Source organism: Nelumbo lutea, chromosome 3 (assembly GCF_056320005.1).
Source record: "Nelumbo lutea isolate HS-2025 chromosome 3, American lotus-T2T, whole genome shotgun sequence".
NCBI classification, from domain to species: domain Eukaryota; kingdom Viridiplantae; phylum Streptophyta; class Magnoliopsida; order Proteales; family Nelumbonaceae; genus Nelumbo; species Nelumbo lutea.
The window spans coordinates 67,460,544-67,476,013 of NC_142686.1; the positions used below are offsets into that span (position 1 = coordinate 67,460,544).

Genomic DNA, 15,470 nt, shown 5'->3' on the forward strand with positions numbered 1-15,470 from the left:
ATTATTTTATTTTCTTCTTATTTTTGTTTCGTTTTTTTTTTTTACCTTATTTTCTGTTTTTCCCTCTTCTACCTTCTACTCTCCAAACAGGATATCCGAAAACTGTGGGCAGAAGACTGTAAACCTTCCCCTTCTTGGGAATGTATCATTTCTATCTCTAGGAGTATTACCCTTTTGTATTGCATTTGCTGTTTTTTGGGCTGTAAAACAGCAGGCATCATATGCCTGGATTGGTCAAGATGTTCTTGTAAGTGACATGCACTATGCTTGTGTTTTTCTTTTATTTCTTCATTATCTTTTATAAGATGAATATTTACAGATGTTAATTGATGACTTTATCATAATGTATGTTTCCAACCTTTTATGCCATTTGCATTCTTCTAGGAGCAGTGCACCTACTTGTTTTTATAAAATAACAAAAATCTAATAGTAATGGATGATAAATAAGACATAGAGGAATAGAAGAATGAAAGAAGAAGGAAGAAGAGAGGAAATAGGAGAAACCGCTCCCACTATGGGTGGAATGGTGCAGCCCACTATCTTTTATAATAATTGATACAAAGGAGGAAATTACAATCATGCCCCTAATTAGGCAGAAGCAATAAACAGATAAAAAATTAGGCCTATAGGTTCCACAAGCCCAATAAAATAAAGATCCGATTAAGGGCTAAAAGCCCCTACACAAATATCCTCCCAAAATTTAGATTATAATAGCAATATCCCTTTTGCTCAAATTCATATACTATGAATGCACATTCAATTGCCTTAAGATCAAATTTAGACCTATGAGGACCCAAAACATGAACAAAGTAAATGCAAGAAAGCACACATAAAGAAACATGGAACTTTTTGTACTAGAGTAAAGAACAGTGAAAGGAGTCTTAAGACCTAGCACCCTAAAGGGAACCTTATTAATGAAATATATAGCATGTATAGAATCATCCCAAAAATGAAGATGAAGATAACTTCTAAACATTGCGTAACAAGAAAAACCTAAATATGTGGCAATTTCTGTGCACAAGAACTACTACCCTATTTTGTTATGGAGTATATGCACAAGAACTCTAATGAAAAACTCCATAATCAAGAAAATATCTAGCAAGACCTGTCTCAATGTATTCATTAGCTTCTTAGCGAAACATCTTAACATGAGTGTCAAACTATGTTAATATCATCTAGTTAAATTGACGAACCAAACGAGAGATTTCATCCTTAGATAGTGTACTATACCTAAGAAAAATATAAGTACTCATCAACAATGAAAGTAACTGTAACCTCTTATATAAGAAACACTATAGGGTCCCTACATGGACAAAAAAGGGAATGTTGCTTCCTATATTACTAAAAGATAAGAATTTCTACTATACTTTGATAATGAACACTCTTCATATTGTAAATTGGACAAATCAAACAAATTAAACAACAATGGAAATAAAACACTTGGACGGTGAAAGATAATTGACCCAATTGGATATGCCACAACATTCTTCGATCAATAGTCTTTGCCAAAATACTATTCGCAAAGCAAACTTTGACACAATGAAGAAATTGGAGCAGTGATGCCAAGAAGATACATGCCATCCATCTCATGGCCATACCCAATTGTCCTCTTTGAGTAGGCCTTGAGAAACACATTAATCAGGGAAGGTCAAGGAAGATTTTATTTTTATTTTTATTTTTTAAGGTTACTTGCAAGTGAAAATGGCAATAAAATAGGGTTTAAAGAAGAAGAAAAGAATAAGAGGAAGGACTAAGAAGAAGAGGTTTTATTAGAAGGCCACTTAATTAAATCATGGCTTACTTCATTAGGTTTTATACCAATATAAAAAATTTCATTAAAACCCTTGATTAGTATAAAACACAAAAGAACAAATGTGCCCATAAATAGGTGCCCTTTAACACTCCCCCCCCCCCCCCGAAAAAAAAAAAAAGAAAGGTGATAATGTTATACATCCTTAGCTTGCACAAATTGTTTGTAGCTTCAATCAAGTGACTCCTTTGGTTAAGCGATCGGCTAGTTGAGCATCAAACTTAACGACAAATCTTGTCTTGTAGAGACTGTAATCAATCCTACTCTAGATGTGAATTTAGTAAGAAAAAATTCAGAGAATAGAAGAAAAAGAAGAGAGAGAGAGAGAGAGAGAGAGAGAGAGAGAGAGAGAGAAATCGAAGAGAAGAGAATTCAGAAAAGAGTGTGGGTCATTAACACATTGCCGCCCCCACTCAACTATTTATGTTAATAGTTTAAAGCATAGTAAATAAACAACAGCTGAAAACTAACTGAAATAACTAACTTACTGACACTAATAACATGCTAACAGCAACATAAATAACATATTATTGCTCTACAACTCTACACTCCCCCTCAAGTTGGGAGTAGATATCAATCATTCCCAACTTGCATAAATCTGTCTCCAACTTCCTCTTTGGGATTGCCTCAGTGAAGAGATCAACAAGCTGTATGTCAGAGACAATATATGGAAGACACACTTCTTGAGAAGCAACTCTTTCTTTGGTAAAGTATCGATCCACTTCAATGTGCTTAGTTTTGTCATGCTGAACCGAATTGTGAGCAATGTTAATAGCGGTCTGGTTATCACAATATAACATTAGGGGCTTCTCATAAGCAATGCCTAGTTCCTCAAATAGGGATCTCATCCATAATTCTTCAGCCACACCATTTTCCATAGATTTGTGTTCTGCTTCAACACTGGAACGAGCAACTACATTTTATTTCTTGCTTCTCCAAGAGACAAGATTTCCTCCTACAAAAGCACAATATCCACAAGTGGATCTCCTGTCATCAACACACCCTACCCAATCAGCACCTGTGTAAACTTCTATTTTCGTGTGACCATTATCTTTGAAGAGTATGCCTCTGCCTAGACATCTCTTCAAATAAGCAAGAATCCTCTCAACTACAAGAAGGTGAGTGGCTCTGGGGGAATACATACATTGGTTAACAGCATTGGCTGCATAAGAAATGTCTGGTCGTGTGAGGCAAAGATAAAGGAGTTTCCCAGCCAATCGTTGAAACATAACCTTGTCTTCAAGGGGCTCTCCACCTTACGCATTTATCTTATGATTTTGTTCAATAGGTTTGTCAGCAAGTTTAACACTTAACTTTCCAGTTTCTTCCAAAAGATCGAGAACACACTTCCTTTGGGAGACAAAAATCCCATGTTTAGACTGTGCTATCTCAATTCTCAAGAAATATCATAGTTCTCCCAAATCTTTGACCTCAAATTCTTGGTGAAGCTATTGCTTAAGAGAGTCAATCTCACGGGTATCGCTCCCTGTCATCACAATATCATCCACATATACAACAAGTAGAGTCAAGGAGGAATCCATTCTCTTAATGAAAAGGATGTGATTTGATTGGGCTAACCGAATTTTTCAAGGGTCTGTCTAAATCCATCAAACCATACTCGTGGAGACTATTTCAGTCCATATATGGCTTTATTCAACTGGCAGACCTTCTTCCCTGCTTCTATACTATAGAACCAAGAGGTAACTCCATATACACCTCCTATTGCAAATCACCATTGAGGAAGGCATTCTTTGCATCCATCTAAAACAATGGCTATGAGAAATTTGCTACAATGGATGGTAAAACTCTTATAGTATTCATCTTGGCTATTGGTGCAAAAGTCTCCAAATAGTTTATGCCACATGTCTGTTTAAACCCCTTTGCAAGTAATTTGTGTTATATCTTTCAATGGAGCCATTAGTATTATGTTTCAATGTAAACACCCATCTACACCCAACCAGTTTCTTCCCTTTAGGCTGATCAACTAACTCCCATGTCTTGTTCTTTAGAAGAGCATCTATCTCTATCTTCATTGCATTCTTCCACTCAAGTACTAATAAGGTTTCCTACACTGTTCTAGGAATGGAAATAACAACAATAGATGACAAAAAAGACTTATGAAGGAGACAAATGATCATTAGACAAAAACTAGGAAATACAATGAGTTGTAGATGAGGTACAACAATGATTCCCTTTATGGACTGCAATTGGAAGATCAAGATCATCCAAAGCAGGAGGAAAAAGCTCAACAATGGGAGGTATGGAGGTATCGAATCTGTAGTGGGAGATAAAGGAAGTGTGGTACCTAGATCTAGAGTCGTAGAGGAAATTGGAGTTGGCCTAGACTATTGATGACCGAAATCCACTTGCCTCCACTGCCTATGATACACCCTCAAATCCCAACATCTTTGACAACCCTCCTCACTACATTCCTTTGAGAAGAAACTCTATGATAGTAGGATACATCCTCAAAGAATGTGGCATCCATAGAAACAAACCATTTCAAAGAAATAGCTTCATAGCAGCAATATCCTTTTTGATTTTGTGCATACCTAAGAAAAATACACTTTGAGGCTTTAGGATCAAATTTGGAGTGATGAGGCCCAAGAATCTGAACAAAGCAAGTACATCCAAAGGTCTTAAGGGGAATAGTAAATAAGTCTGGGATATTATAGGTTAAATGGAATTTTCATCTCTAGCACCTGTGAAGGAACTCGATTGATGAGGTACACAGTAATATGGATAGCACCCCCCCCCAAAAAAAAAAACGTGTGGGAACATTAGATTTCATCATAATGCTTCTTGCCACATCTAATATATGCCTATTTTTTCTCTCAACAACCCCATTTTGCTGAGGTGTATGGGGATAGGTGCTCTAATGGATAACCCCATGGTCAAGGAAATATGAAGCCAATGGTTTTGCAAAATACTCTTTAGCATTATAGGACCTGAAATTTTTGATTTTGACCCCAAATTGGGTCAAAACCATCTAATGGAAAATTCGAGTCAGGGTAGGGATTTATCTTGAGAGCGCATAAGATAAACCCATGAGAAACGAGTGTAGTCATCATAAAACAAAAAAAAAAATATTTGTATCCCCCATAGCAGTAATTTGAATATGTGATATGGCCCCCAAACATCAGTATGCACAGTTTCAAAAGGAATACTACTTTTATTGCTTAAAGAATAGGTTGTTCTACAGTGTTTTGTAAGTTCGCAACTTTTACATTTTAAACTAGACATTTGAACAGAATTAAACAAACTAGGAAATAAACTCTTCAAAGACCTAAATGGCAAATGACCAAACCAATTATGCCAAAGCATAACTTGTCTCACAAATTGAGAAACTAATGACCTCCCCACTTTTTTTTTCTTCCCCATGTGAATGCTCTCCAAGCAGGTAGATTCCATTTGTCTCATGGCCAATCCCAATCACCTTCCTTGTCTCCATATCCTGAAAAACACATTGATCAGGAAAGAAAGTCATTGAACAATTTTGATTTTTAGTGATGCTACTAACTGAAAGCAAATTAGTACTAAGTTTAGGAACATGAAAAACTGGGGACAAGGAGATGGCATCAGACTATCTAATGTCTCCCTTGCCAGAAATGGGAACAAGGGAACCATCAGCAATGGGCACTTAGTCTTTGCCAGAGGATAAGTGATAAGTAGTAAATAATGAGGATAAGCCAGTCATATGGTCAGATGCACCTGAATGTATAATGCAACAAGATTCATTGTTACCTGGGGCTGAAGTAAGATATGCTAAAGCCCTTGCACCTGAATGAATAAATGCTGAAGTTGGAGTAGCAGACGTTGTAGCTAGTAGCTGAGATGAGGAGGCTGAAGTGCCAACTTCACTATCCAACTGAGTCAGAGCAGCTCGGACAACAACTAAAGTGTTTAAGGATGTGGCTCTTGTAATAAAAGCCCATAGGTGCTGAAAGAGAATTTAGTTGAAGTGTTTAAGGAATTTGCAGATAATCATGTAATAAGCCCTGGAATCAATGCCAATTTTTTGGCCTTGATTCCTAAGAAGATTGGCGCCAACCACCCAAAAGATTACATGCCTATTAGTCTTGTGACAAGCATCTATAAAATTCTGGCTAAAGTGCTTTCTTTGAGGATCAAAACAGTTCTCCCTTCTATCATTAGTGAAACTCAGGGGGCCTTCATTCAAGGGCGGCAAATAACAGATCCTAATTGCGAATGAGTGTGTGGAGGAAATGAAAAGGTCTAGGCAAAGAAGCTTTATTTGTAAATTGGATCTCGAAAAGGCCTATGACTTGGTAGACTTGGAGCTTTTACTAGAGGTGATGAGAAACTGTGGATTTGGGGACAAGTGGTGTAGTTGGATATCTAGGTGTATCAATACCTGTCACTACTCCATTCTGGTAAATGGTGTGGTGAGGGACTTTTTTCTAGCTTGTAGGGGTGTCAGGCAAGGGGATCCACTCTCACCCTTTCTTTTTACATTAGTAGCCGACGTGATTAGTAGGATCATTACTAAGGTTGATAGTGAAGTTGCCATTAGGGGTTGGGGAATAGGGAGACACCAAATCCCAGTCACCCACCTTCAACTTGCAGATGACCTAATGATCTTTTGTGAAGGAGGCTTTAGTGAGAAGGTAGTTGTAGAGGAGATGGGCCGAATGGCCCATAAACTGCCATTTCATGTTATGTTTATGTTTCCCTCTGTAATGGGCCTTATTCTGGGCCCATACTCTGTAATGTTCTGTTTTTGTAATTTCTTGCCCACTCAAGGGCCTCTCTGTAATATTTCAAAGATTAACTTAATAAAATGTTTAGAGTGTTAGAGGGAGGTTTAGTTCGAACCTCTCACTCTTTAACTCTCATTGCCACTAGCTCTCTCTCTCTCTCAACTTCTTAATCTTCTCTTGTTCATTTTTCTGGTTTTGCATCTAATCTCAAGCAGTCCTATACTTCAAGAGGACTGTTTTCAACTTGGCATCAGAGCGGGCTAGAGCTTGGCGTGACCCTCATGTGGTTCTAGTCCAGCCAACTGCATGAGGATGTTCTAGGGCTAGAAGTTTAATTTCATTCACCTGGTTCTTGGAGGTCATTGAAGGGTGCCCAAGTCTCTACACACTTGGAGAATAGTTCGGTGACCAGGAAGAATCAGAGAGCAAGGTGTTTGGCCTGATTTGAAATCAAAGAGAAAGGTGTTCGGCCTGGTTTGAAGTTCAAATAAGAGATTCACTTACTGTAAGTTATCTCAGTTATTGTTGGGTTATTTTCGTCGCTTGGGAGGGTTGTTAAAGTATTCAAAACCCTCCTCCATTCTGCCCTACTATTCGGTTGTTGTTGGACTGATTCAACTCAGAGATTTCTGGGTTGTTTTGAAGTATAGTTCGGCTGTTGTTGGACTGTCAAGTTGCTGAAACTGATTTGGACTCAGTGGTACTAGTCCAAAAATTCTGTCCAGCCTTTGTCTTGGACCTATACGAAACATTATTGAAGTGGTTCTTATTAGTTAATAGTAGGGTGTTAACTACTGCACACAGAGTGTTTGTCAAAAGGCCTCTTAAGGATTGTGGACTGTTATTTCTTCTCTTTGGGACAATGGTTGTTGGGGACTTGAAATACTTTGTGTTTGGAGGTCTGTTGGTTATCCCTTGAAGGCTGAAATAGTATTTCTTACTCTAGAAAGTGCTGCCACCGAGCTTGACTGTCACGGTTATCAAGACTGAACTATTTTTTGTGAGCTGGTTGTTGTTGCCAATTCAGCTCAAACTAAGTTCATCAAGATTCCCTGTACCTTGGAAAATTTATTAAACCCCTAATTGGAGCCTTTGCATGATGGATTCCTCGGACCTTGAAAGCAAGAGTGCTGCTGAATATGGACAGACTTTGGGAACCCCAGCCGATTCTATGTTGGCTGTAACTACAGTTAAACTTGATGGGACTAACTACTTGGCATGGTCACAATCAGTGAAAATCCATATTTGTAGCAGAGGAAAATGAGAGTTTATTTCTGGGAGCAAGAAAGCTCCCCCAGAGTGATCCATCTTATGATAGATGGATGCAAGAGAACTACACAGTGATTTGGTGGCTTGTGAATTCAATGCAGCCACAGATTAGTCAACACTATCTTTGGATGAACTCGGCTAAGGAAATCTAGGATAGTGTTGCAGAAACCTACTCCCAAAAATTGAATGTTGCCAGAGCCTATAAACTGAGGAGTGATGTGAATAATCTAAAACAGGGGGAGAAGTCACTTGCAGCATGTTTCTCAACTCTGAAATCTCTATGGCAAGAAATTGATCTGATAGAGGCTGTGACATGGGATACCCCCAATGATGTTGAAACATACAGGAAATTAGTTGAAAGGAACAAGGTCTTTGAGTTCCTAACAGGGCTGAATCTTGAATATGACATCACAAAGCAGAACATTTTGTCCAAGGAAAGTGTTTCATTGTCACAAGCATATGCTTTGGTCAGCAGTGAAGAGAGTAGAAGGCAAGTACAGGTTCAAAGAGTCGGCACTAATGATCATTTTGCAAATATGGGGGTTAAACCCAAAAGGATTATAGGAGCTCCCGGTGGCACAAGAAAGAAGGAGGTGGTCTGTGAATATTGCAAGAAGCCAAAACACACCAAGGACAAGTGCACATGCAGCCACAGGTACAGATACAGAGGTTGAGTCTGTCTGTGCACTGTTGACAGCCGTGAAAGTTGAGTATGAGAAGTTTGGAAAGATGATCAGCCAGCTTGAAGGTGTAACTTCATCATCCAACCCTTCTAGAAGTTCAGCCACCACTGCATTTGCTCACTCAGGTATAAGAGCTTCTACTAACCATGCATCCATCTCAGGTAATCCCAAGACCCCTTGGATCATAGATTCAGGTGCTTCTAATCACATGACCAACCTTTCCACTCTGTTTGTTTCGTATGATTTGCTTCCTGGTTGTGACAAAATCACCTTAGCTGATGGTTCTCTTGCCTTTATTTCTGGCAAGGGAACTGTCAAGCCTACAGACTCCTTACTCTTATCTTCCACTCTTCATGTACCTAAATTGAATACCAATTTATTATCTGTAAGTAGCTTGACCAAGTCATTGAATTGTTGTGTAACATTTTTTCCTTCTCACTGTGTGTTTCAGGATCTGGAATCTCAGAAGGTGATTGGGAGTGGCCATGAAGCGAATGGAATATACTTGCTCGACACTCCTGGCCAGTGCCTTGATCATCCCAAGAATGTTGCCTTTGGTTCTACTTCTTTAGAGTCTATCAGTCAAATTATGTTGAGTCATTGTCGTTTTGGTCATTTACCTTTTTTTGCTTTGAGTCATTTACTTCCCGAATTGTTTAAGGGAGTCAGTGTGTCCAGCCTCAATTGTGAGTCATGTCAGTTGTAAAAGCATTGTAGAAACAATTACCCTGTAAGAAATAAAAGATCTTCTTTTCCTTTTCATATTGTGCACACTAATGTGAGGGCCTTACTACTTATCTTCTATGGGGGGCTACAGATATTTCATCCTATTTATTGATGACTTTTCTAGATTCACTTGGATATACCTAATGAAATCCCATGATGAAGTCCCAAGACTTTTGAGGCAATTTCATGAGCTTGTTTTAACCCAATTTGAAACCAGAATTAAGTTTTCAGATCTGACAATGCAAAAGAGTACTTTGAGAAGAGCTTATCATTGTATCTCTTTGACATGGGGGTTATTCATCAAAGCTCTTGTGTTAGAACCTCTGAACAAAATGGAGTTGCTGAAAGGAAAAATAGACATATTGTTGAAGTTGCAAGAAGCCTTTTGTTTGCCTCACATGCTCCTACAAGATTTTGGGGTGATGTTCTTCTTATTGCTACCTATCTTATAAACCGTATGCATCCAGGGTTTTAGGGTTTAAATCCCCCTTCAGTCTTCTTCATCCAGACAGGGAGTTTTTTCTTATTCCTCCTTGTGTGTTTGGCTATACTTGTTATGTTCACATTCCAAGTGCCCAGAGGCATAAGTTTGAACCAAAAGCCTACAAGTGCATCTTCCTTGGTTATTCCCCCACACAAAAGGGTTATTGTTGTTTTGATCCAAAGACTAGCACTCGACATGTCTCTATGGATGTTACCTTTGATGAGCTTTCTCCTTTTTATGGTTCCTCTTAGGAATGACATTGTCAATAGGGAGAGTTTGTCACAAGTATTTGCTCTTCCTCTTCCTGTCCCAATTGAGTCACTTGACAAGCCTGTATCCTCACAAAATGAATCAAAGGAGGATCAGCCACTTCATTCATCTTGCCTTAGTGCTCCTATTCTTTACCTCCTCGTCCTACCCATAATCCCAAGGTGTATCAAAGGCAAAGATCCAGGAATGAGCAATTTGTTTCCCTTACAACAAATGAGGCTCATACACTCCCAATCACATATGGGATAATAGGTACTGCTTCAGCCCCTTTGGAACCATTATTCCCAAATCTTGATGTCCCCATTGCTGTTAGGAAAGGAAAGCGGAAGTGCATTGCACACTGCATTTCCAAACACCTTTCCTATGATCTACTTTCTCCTTCATACTTTGCTTACCTCTCTTCAGTTGCTTCTAACCCCATTCCTAGGTCTGTGTCAGAAGCTCTTGGGATTCTAGAATGGAGAGATGCCATGAAGTCTGAAATGGATGTTCTACACAAGAATGATACTTGGGAGGTGGTGGATTTGCCTGAAGGGAAGGATCCAGTTGGGTGCAAGTGGGTATTTACCATTAAATACAGGGCTGATGGGACTATTGAGAGGTACAAGGCCAAACTTATTGCAAAAGGCTACACATAGACATATGGGATTGACTACCTGGAGACCTTTGCTCCTATTGCCAAGATGACATCTGTTCAAGAGGACTGTTTTCAACTATAGCAAACCTAAAGGAGCTGATCAAAGGATTTGAAAGGATTTCTAATCTGAAAATAAATATGGAAAAGAGTTGCAAAGTGGGTATAAACTTGGAAGATGGGAGGTCGAGGTTATTGCGGAATGCCTTGACTGTTCCATCTCTGCCTGGCCTATGTCATACTTAGGGCTTCCATTAGGGGCAAACCCTAGGGAGAGCAGATTTTAGACCCCAGTGCTAGAGAAGTTTGAGAAGAGACTAGCCTCGTGGAAGAAGAATTATATTCCTTTTTTTTCATTAAACAAAAGGAATAAGATTTTACAAGAATCCCTTGGAGAGGCACGAGATGCAACCTCCCCTAACCGTTACAAAAGATCAAAAATAAAATAACAAAGCTGCCCAGAATAAATGGTCACTAGTAGCCCCCTGTTTAGCAAGATGATCAGCCAAAGCATTTGCCTCCCTGCCCACCCACTGATATCTACATGTTATGTGCCTTATTAAACATTTTAACTTTTTTGATGAGATCCCTATAACTCCAAACAACTGAGTCTGGATTTGACAGCCAGCCCACAATCACCTTAGAATTCCCTTCAATCAATAGGTTCTCCACTCCTAGTTGATTAGCAATCTGAATTCCCTATACTATAGCCAATGTCTCAGCTCTTGTAGAGTCCCCTATCCCTATCGGGCCTGAGAATAAGGATATGATGTTGCCATTTTCATTCCTCAATACTCCTTCAATGCCAGACGGTCCTGGGTTACCCTGGGTGCTTCCGTCAAAATTCAGTTTAGAAAAACCTTTTGGGGGAGTTACCCAAACTATAGTGGCTCTGGTTTTCCTCATCAAAGTGTGTGCAACTGAGGCCCAACTCTAGTGTTTCTTTCTTCCCAAATTGTCCATAAGGTGGCTGCTCTGAAACATCTCCACATACTCCTTCCTCTTTTTGTTAGGCAAACAAAATTAGTTGGTGCAAATGATGATTTTACCTATGTTGGTTGATTCCACCTACATCCAAACAAAACAAACATCCAATCCCAAAGAGTTGCAACAAAGGAACAAGAAACCAGTAAGTTGTAACAGTCCTCACTATGAGAATTGCACAGTACACACCAGTTTGGGGACAAGCAAATAAAAGGCTTTTTTTTCTTTTGTAAGTTCTCCGAAGTATTGATCTTACCAAGGTACACTTCCCCGCAGAAAATAACAATTTTGAGGGGCACAGGCTTTGTCCAAACTTCTTTCGATGGGAAAGGCTCAAAAGAGGTGCTCACACAAAGGGATTTGAAGAAGGATGCACAAGTGAGAACCTTTTGGGATAGGAGTCCATACCCTTTTAGCAGGAGAGGAGGGTCCAAACAGACACTCTCTAGAATGGATAGAAGTTGAGTAACACGAGCAAGCTCCTCCTCCCTTAAGCCCCTACGAAAACCAAAGTCTCAATTCAAGGATAAAGGTAAAATTGGAGGGGGAAGAAGGACAGAGATAAACCTCCTTTTTATAGAGGGAAAGGGCATACAAAGAAGGAAAAAGGTCTTTTAGAGGTTGATTACCAACCCAAGTGTCTTCCCAAAAAGGAACCAGATTTCCAGAGCATGTATCATACCTTACAATTTGAAGGAACTTGGGGAGGACACAATGTATTGCCTTCCACGGTGTTGTTTGGGTAGCTTGATAAGATACCCCAGCATCCCAACCAAATACAGAACACCCATGAATACTAAGCACAACCCTGTGCCACAAACTTTCTCTTTCCAGAGGCCATCTCCATAGCCACTTTCCCAATAAAGCTTCATTTTTTAAGACAAAAAATTCCCTAATCCCAGACCCCCTACCTCTTTAATCCGACAAACTGTCTCCCAATTAACTAAGTGATCATTTTTCTCCTCCCCTGATTCCCAAAGAAATATCTCATCATTTTGTCTAATTTCCTAGCCTCCCTACGTTGGTAAGTAGCTACGTTGGCTGGTTAATTCCTCACACTTGTTGGTAGATTACTCCTTTGATGAATTAAGGAGAAATTGGGCTGCAGTGGCTGCTATAGTTTCCACCAAGATTAAACCACAAGCTGAATGGATGCCCCCATCGGATGGTGTGGTAAAATTGAATTTTGATGGAGCTGCCAAGGTAACCTAGGGCCATAAGGAATTGGTGGGATTCTGAGACCAGTGGGTAAAGGTGATTCAATAAGAGCAAAGCTAATAGCAGCGGTACAAGGTATATAGATGGCTAGTCAAAGGAATTGACTGTTAGGTTTCAGTGGGTTAGAAGATCAGCAAATGCAATGGTTGATTCTCTGGCGAAGCAAGAGGTGTCAAGGGGAGATCTATTTTAGGCTACTTTGAAATTGTGTCTCAAGCTTGGGCAGTTTTGGTGTATATAGTTCAGTACTGGGGGGTAACATCCCGTGCCTCCTCCTAGGCTGATTGTATTTTTGTTATTTGATTTAATAAAATTACTCTCATTTATCAAAAAAAAAGTAGCTACGTTGGCTAACTTACATACTTACTGTTGGTTCGGCTGTTTTTAGTGTTTATGTTAGTCATATTTGTGTCTTAAGTTCTTAGTTATTGGGCCTAACCTTGTTTAGTGTTTTATTTGTTTTATTTGTCTAGGTGTCCCATCACTAATCAGGGGCACTCTCGTCCATTCATGTAACATTATTTTATAATCATCTATATAAGATTGTAGGGCCGGCTGAAGTGAGTATGCCACCTTTCTCAAAACTTCTCTTCTTCTTCTTCTTCTTCTTCTTCTTCTTCTTCGGCTGCTGTGTTCCATGAATGGTATCAGAGCACTAATCCGTCTGTCTGGTTACAGTAAACATGGTATCAGAGCACTAATCCGTCTGTCTGGTTCCAGCAAACATGGTATCAAAGCACTAATCCCTTTGCTATTTTTTGTTTCCTTGTATAAAAAAGAGGTGGTTTCAAAATTTGTCTCACCTTTTGGAACACTCTTGGCTCCTAATTGGGATTTTGAGTTTCATAGGGGACTCAGGGATGATGAAATCAAATCTCTCTCAAGTTGCTATATTTCCTTAATCAGGTTTTTTTGGACCCCTCCAAGCCCGATAAAAGGGTGTGGACTTCTAGACCCAAAGGAACCTTTACTTGTGCTTCTTACTTCAAGTCTATTTCTCAGCATTCTGCTCAACAACCTTTTCCATCAATGGAAATTTGGTGTAGGCTCATTCCCCCAAAGATTACGGCATTTTGTTGGGAAGTATTCTGTGGGAAAGTAAACAACTCTAGATAACCTACAAAAGAGAAGACCCTTCCTCTGTATTTCTCCCAATTGGTGTATCCTCTGTAGAGATCATGGGGAGAATTGTTGCCATCTACTAATATCTTGTCCTTTTTCTATAGACCTTTGGGCTTGACTACTTTCGTTGTTTGGGAGTAGTTGAAGTATACCAGCAGAAGTTCACATGATCTTAACCATTCTACTTTCCCTTGGCCTACAAAAAGAGGGAGAATTATGTGGAGATGTGCTTGCGCTGCCTTGATTTGGACTCTTTGGGAAGAAATGAATGCTAGAATCCTTCAAGAAAAGGAAAGGAGCAGTCAGGAATTGAAAGACTGTGTGTTGCATAGGGCAATACTTTGGCTGAAGACTTTGGAAATCTTTCATCAATTCTCCTTTAATCACCCTTAAAGGATAAGTCAATTACAAGCTGATCTCCTCCATATGAAGGCTCACTGAAGCTGAACTTTGATGGAAGTAGCATGGGTAACCTAGGATTATCCGGAATGGGGGGTGTCTTGAGAAATGAGAAGGGAGAGATTTTATTGCTCTACTTGGGTCCTTTAGGAGTTGGGGACTCCATCAGGGCAGAGCTATTAGCTACTGTACAACATCCGTGGGTACAACTGTGGGTACAACATCTATGGGTGCAATTTGCAAACCAGCTGTGGGTACAACATCTAGTAATTGAAGGAGATTCAAAAGTGGTGGTGGGCTGGTTGAGAAATCCTAAAGATGCTATATGGCGCTACAAGAATGAAATGAAGAAATTTAGTTGGTTGACAAGGAATTTGTTGGTCTCTTTACAATGGGTGGGGAGATCAGCAAATACTTTGTCCGACGTGTTAGCTAAGCAAGGGGTAAATCAGGAATAATTTTTTTGGGCTCAACTGTGGGTACATCTGTGGGTGCAGTTTGCAAACCAGCTGTGGGTTCATCATCTAGTAATTGAAGGAGATTCAAAAGTGGTGGTGGGCTGGTTGGGAAATCCTGAAGATGCTATATGGCGCTACAAGAATGAAATGAAGAAATTTAGTTGGTTGACAAGGAATTTGTTGGTCTCTTTACAGTGGGTGGGGAGATCAGCAAATACTTTGTCCGATGTGTTAGCTAAGCAAGGGGTAAATTAGGAAGAATTGTTTTGGGCTCAGCTGTGATTCCTGTATTTCTTTCCTAGTTTACTTGTAAGATTCAAGGAGGGGCTGCAGCTCGCACCTCTCCCTGGGATGTTGTATGAATTCACAACTCTAAATCATCTTTTGAACTAATAAGATTTACTATTATCCATCAAAGAAAAGGATGTGGCTCTTGTGCTAGATGATGATGCACTATTAGTAATATTTGCTACGTTGTCATTTCCCTTTTTGTCTGTAAACTTTGTCGGAATTAGATATGGATATAGTTTCAAACAAGTGTCTCTGGTATGCTTTGGTTTCTCGCAATGATCACAAACTAACTCCCTCTTGTCTTCTTTCTTCATATCCCTTTCCTTGTTACCTCCAAACTTTGGTTTCACTGCTGTTAAGGCTGATTCCATAGGCTGATATTGTAACATAACCTTTCTCCT

The 15,470-nt window shown here is 39.5% G+C and overlaps 1 protein-coding gene across 2 annotated transcripts in view; it reads left to right on the plus strand.

The window, feature by feature from the left end:
• LOC148865412 (signal peptide peptidase-like 2) overlaps window positions 1-15,470 on the plus strand; it is a 97,978-nt gene that overhangs the window by 40,654 nt on the left and 41,854 nt on the right. For both annotated transcript variants that reach the window (XM_088978275.1, XM_088978276.1), the window contains exon 8: window positions 91-247. In XM_088978275.1, coding sequence (XP_088834401.1) covers window positions 91-247 — 157 coding nt within the window. The remainder of the gene's footprint in view (window positions 1-90; window positions 248-15,470) is intronic.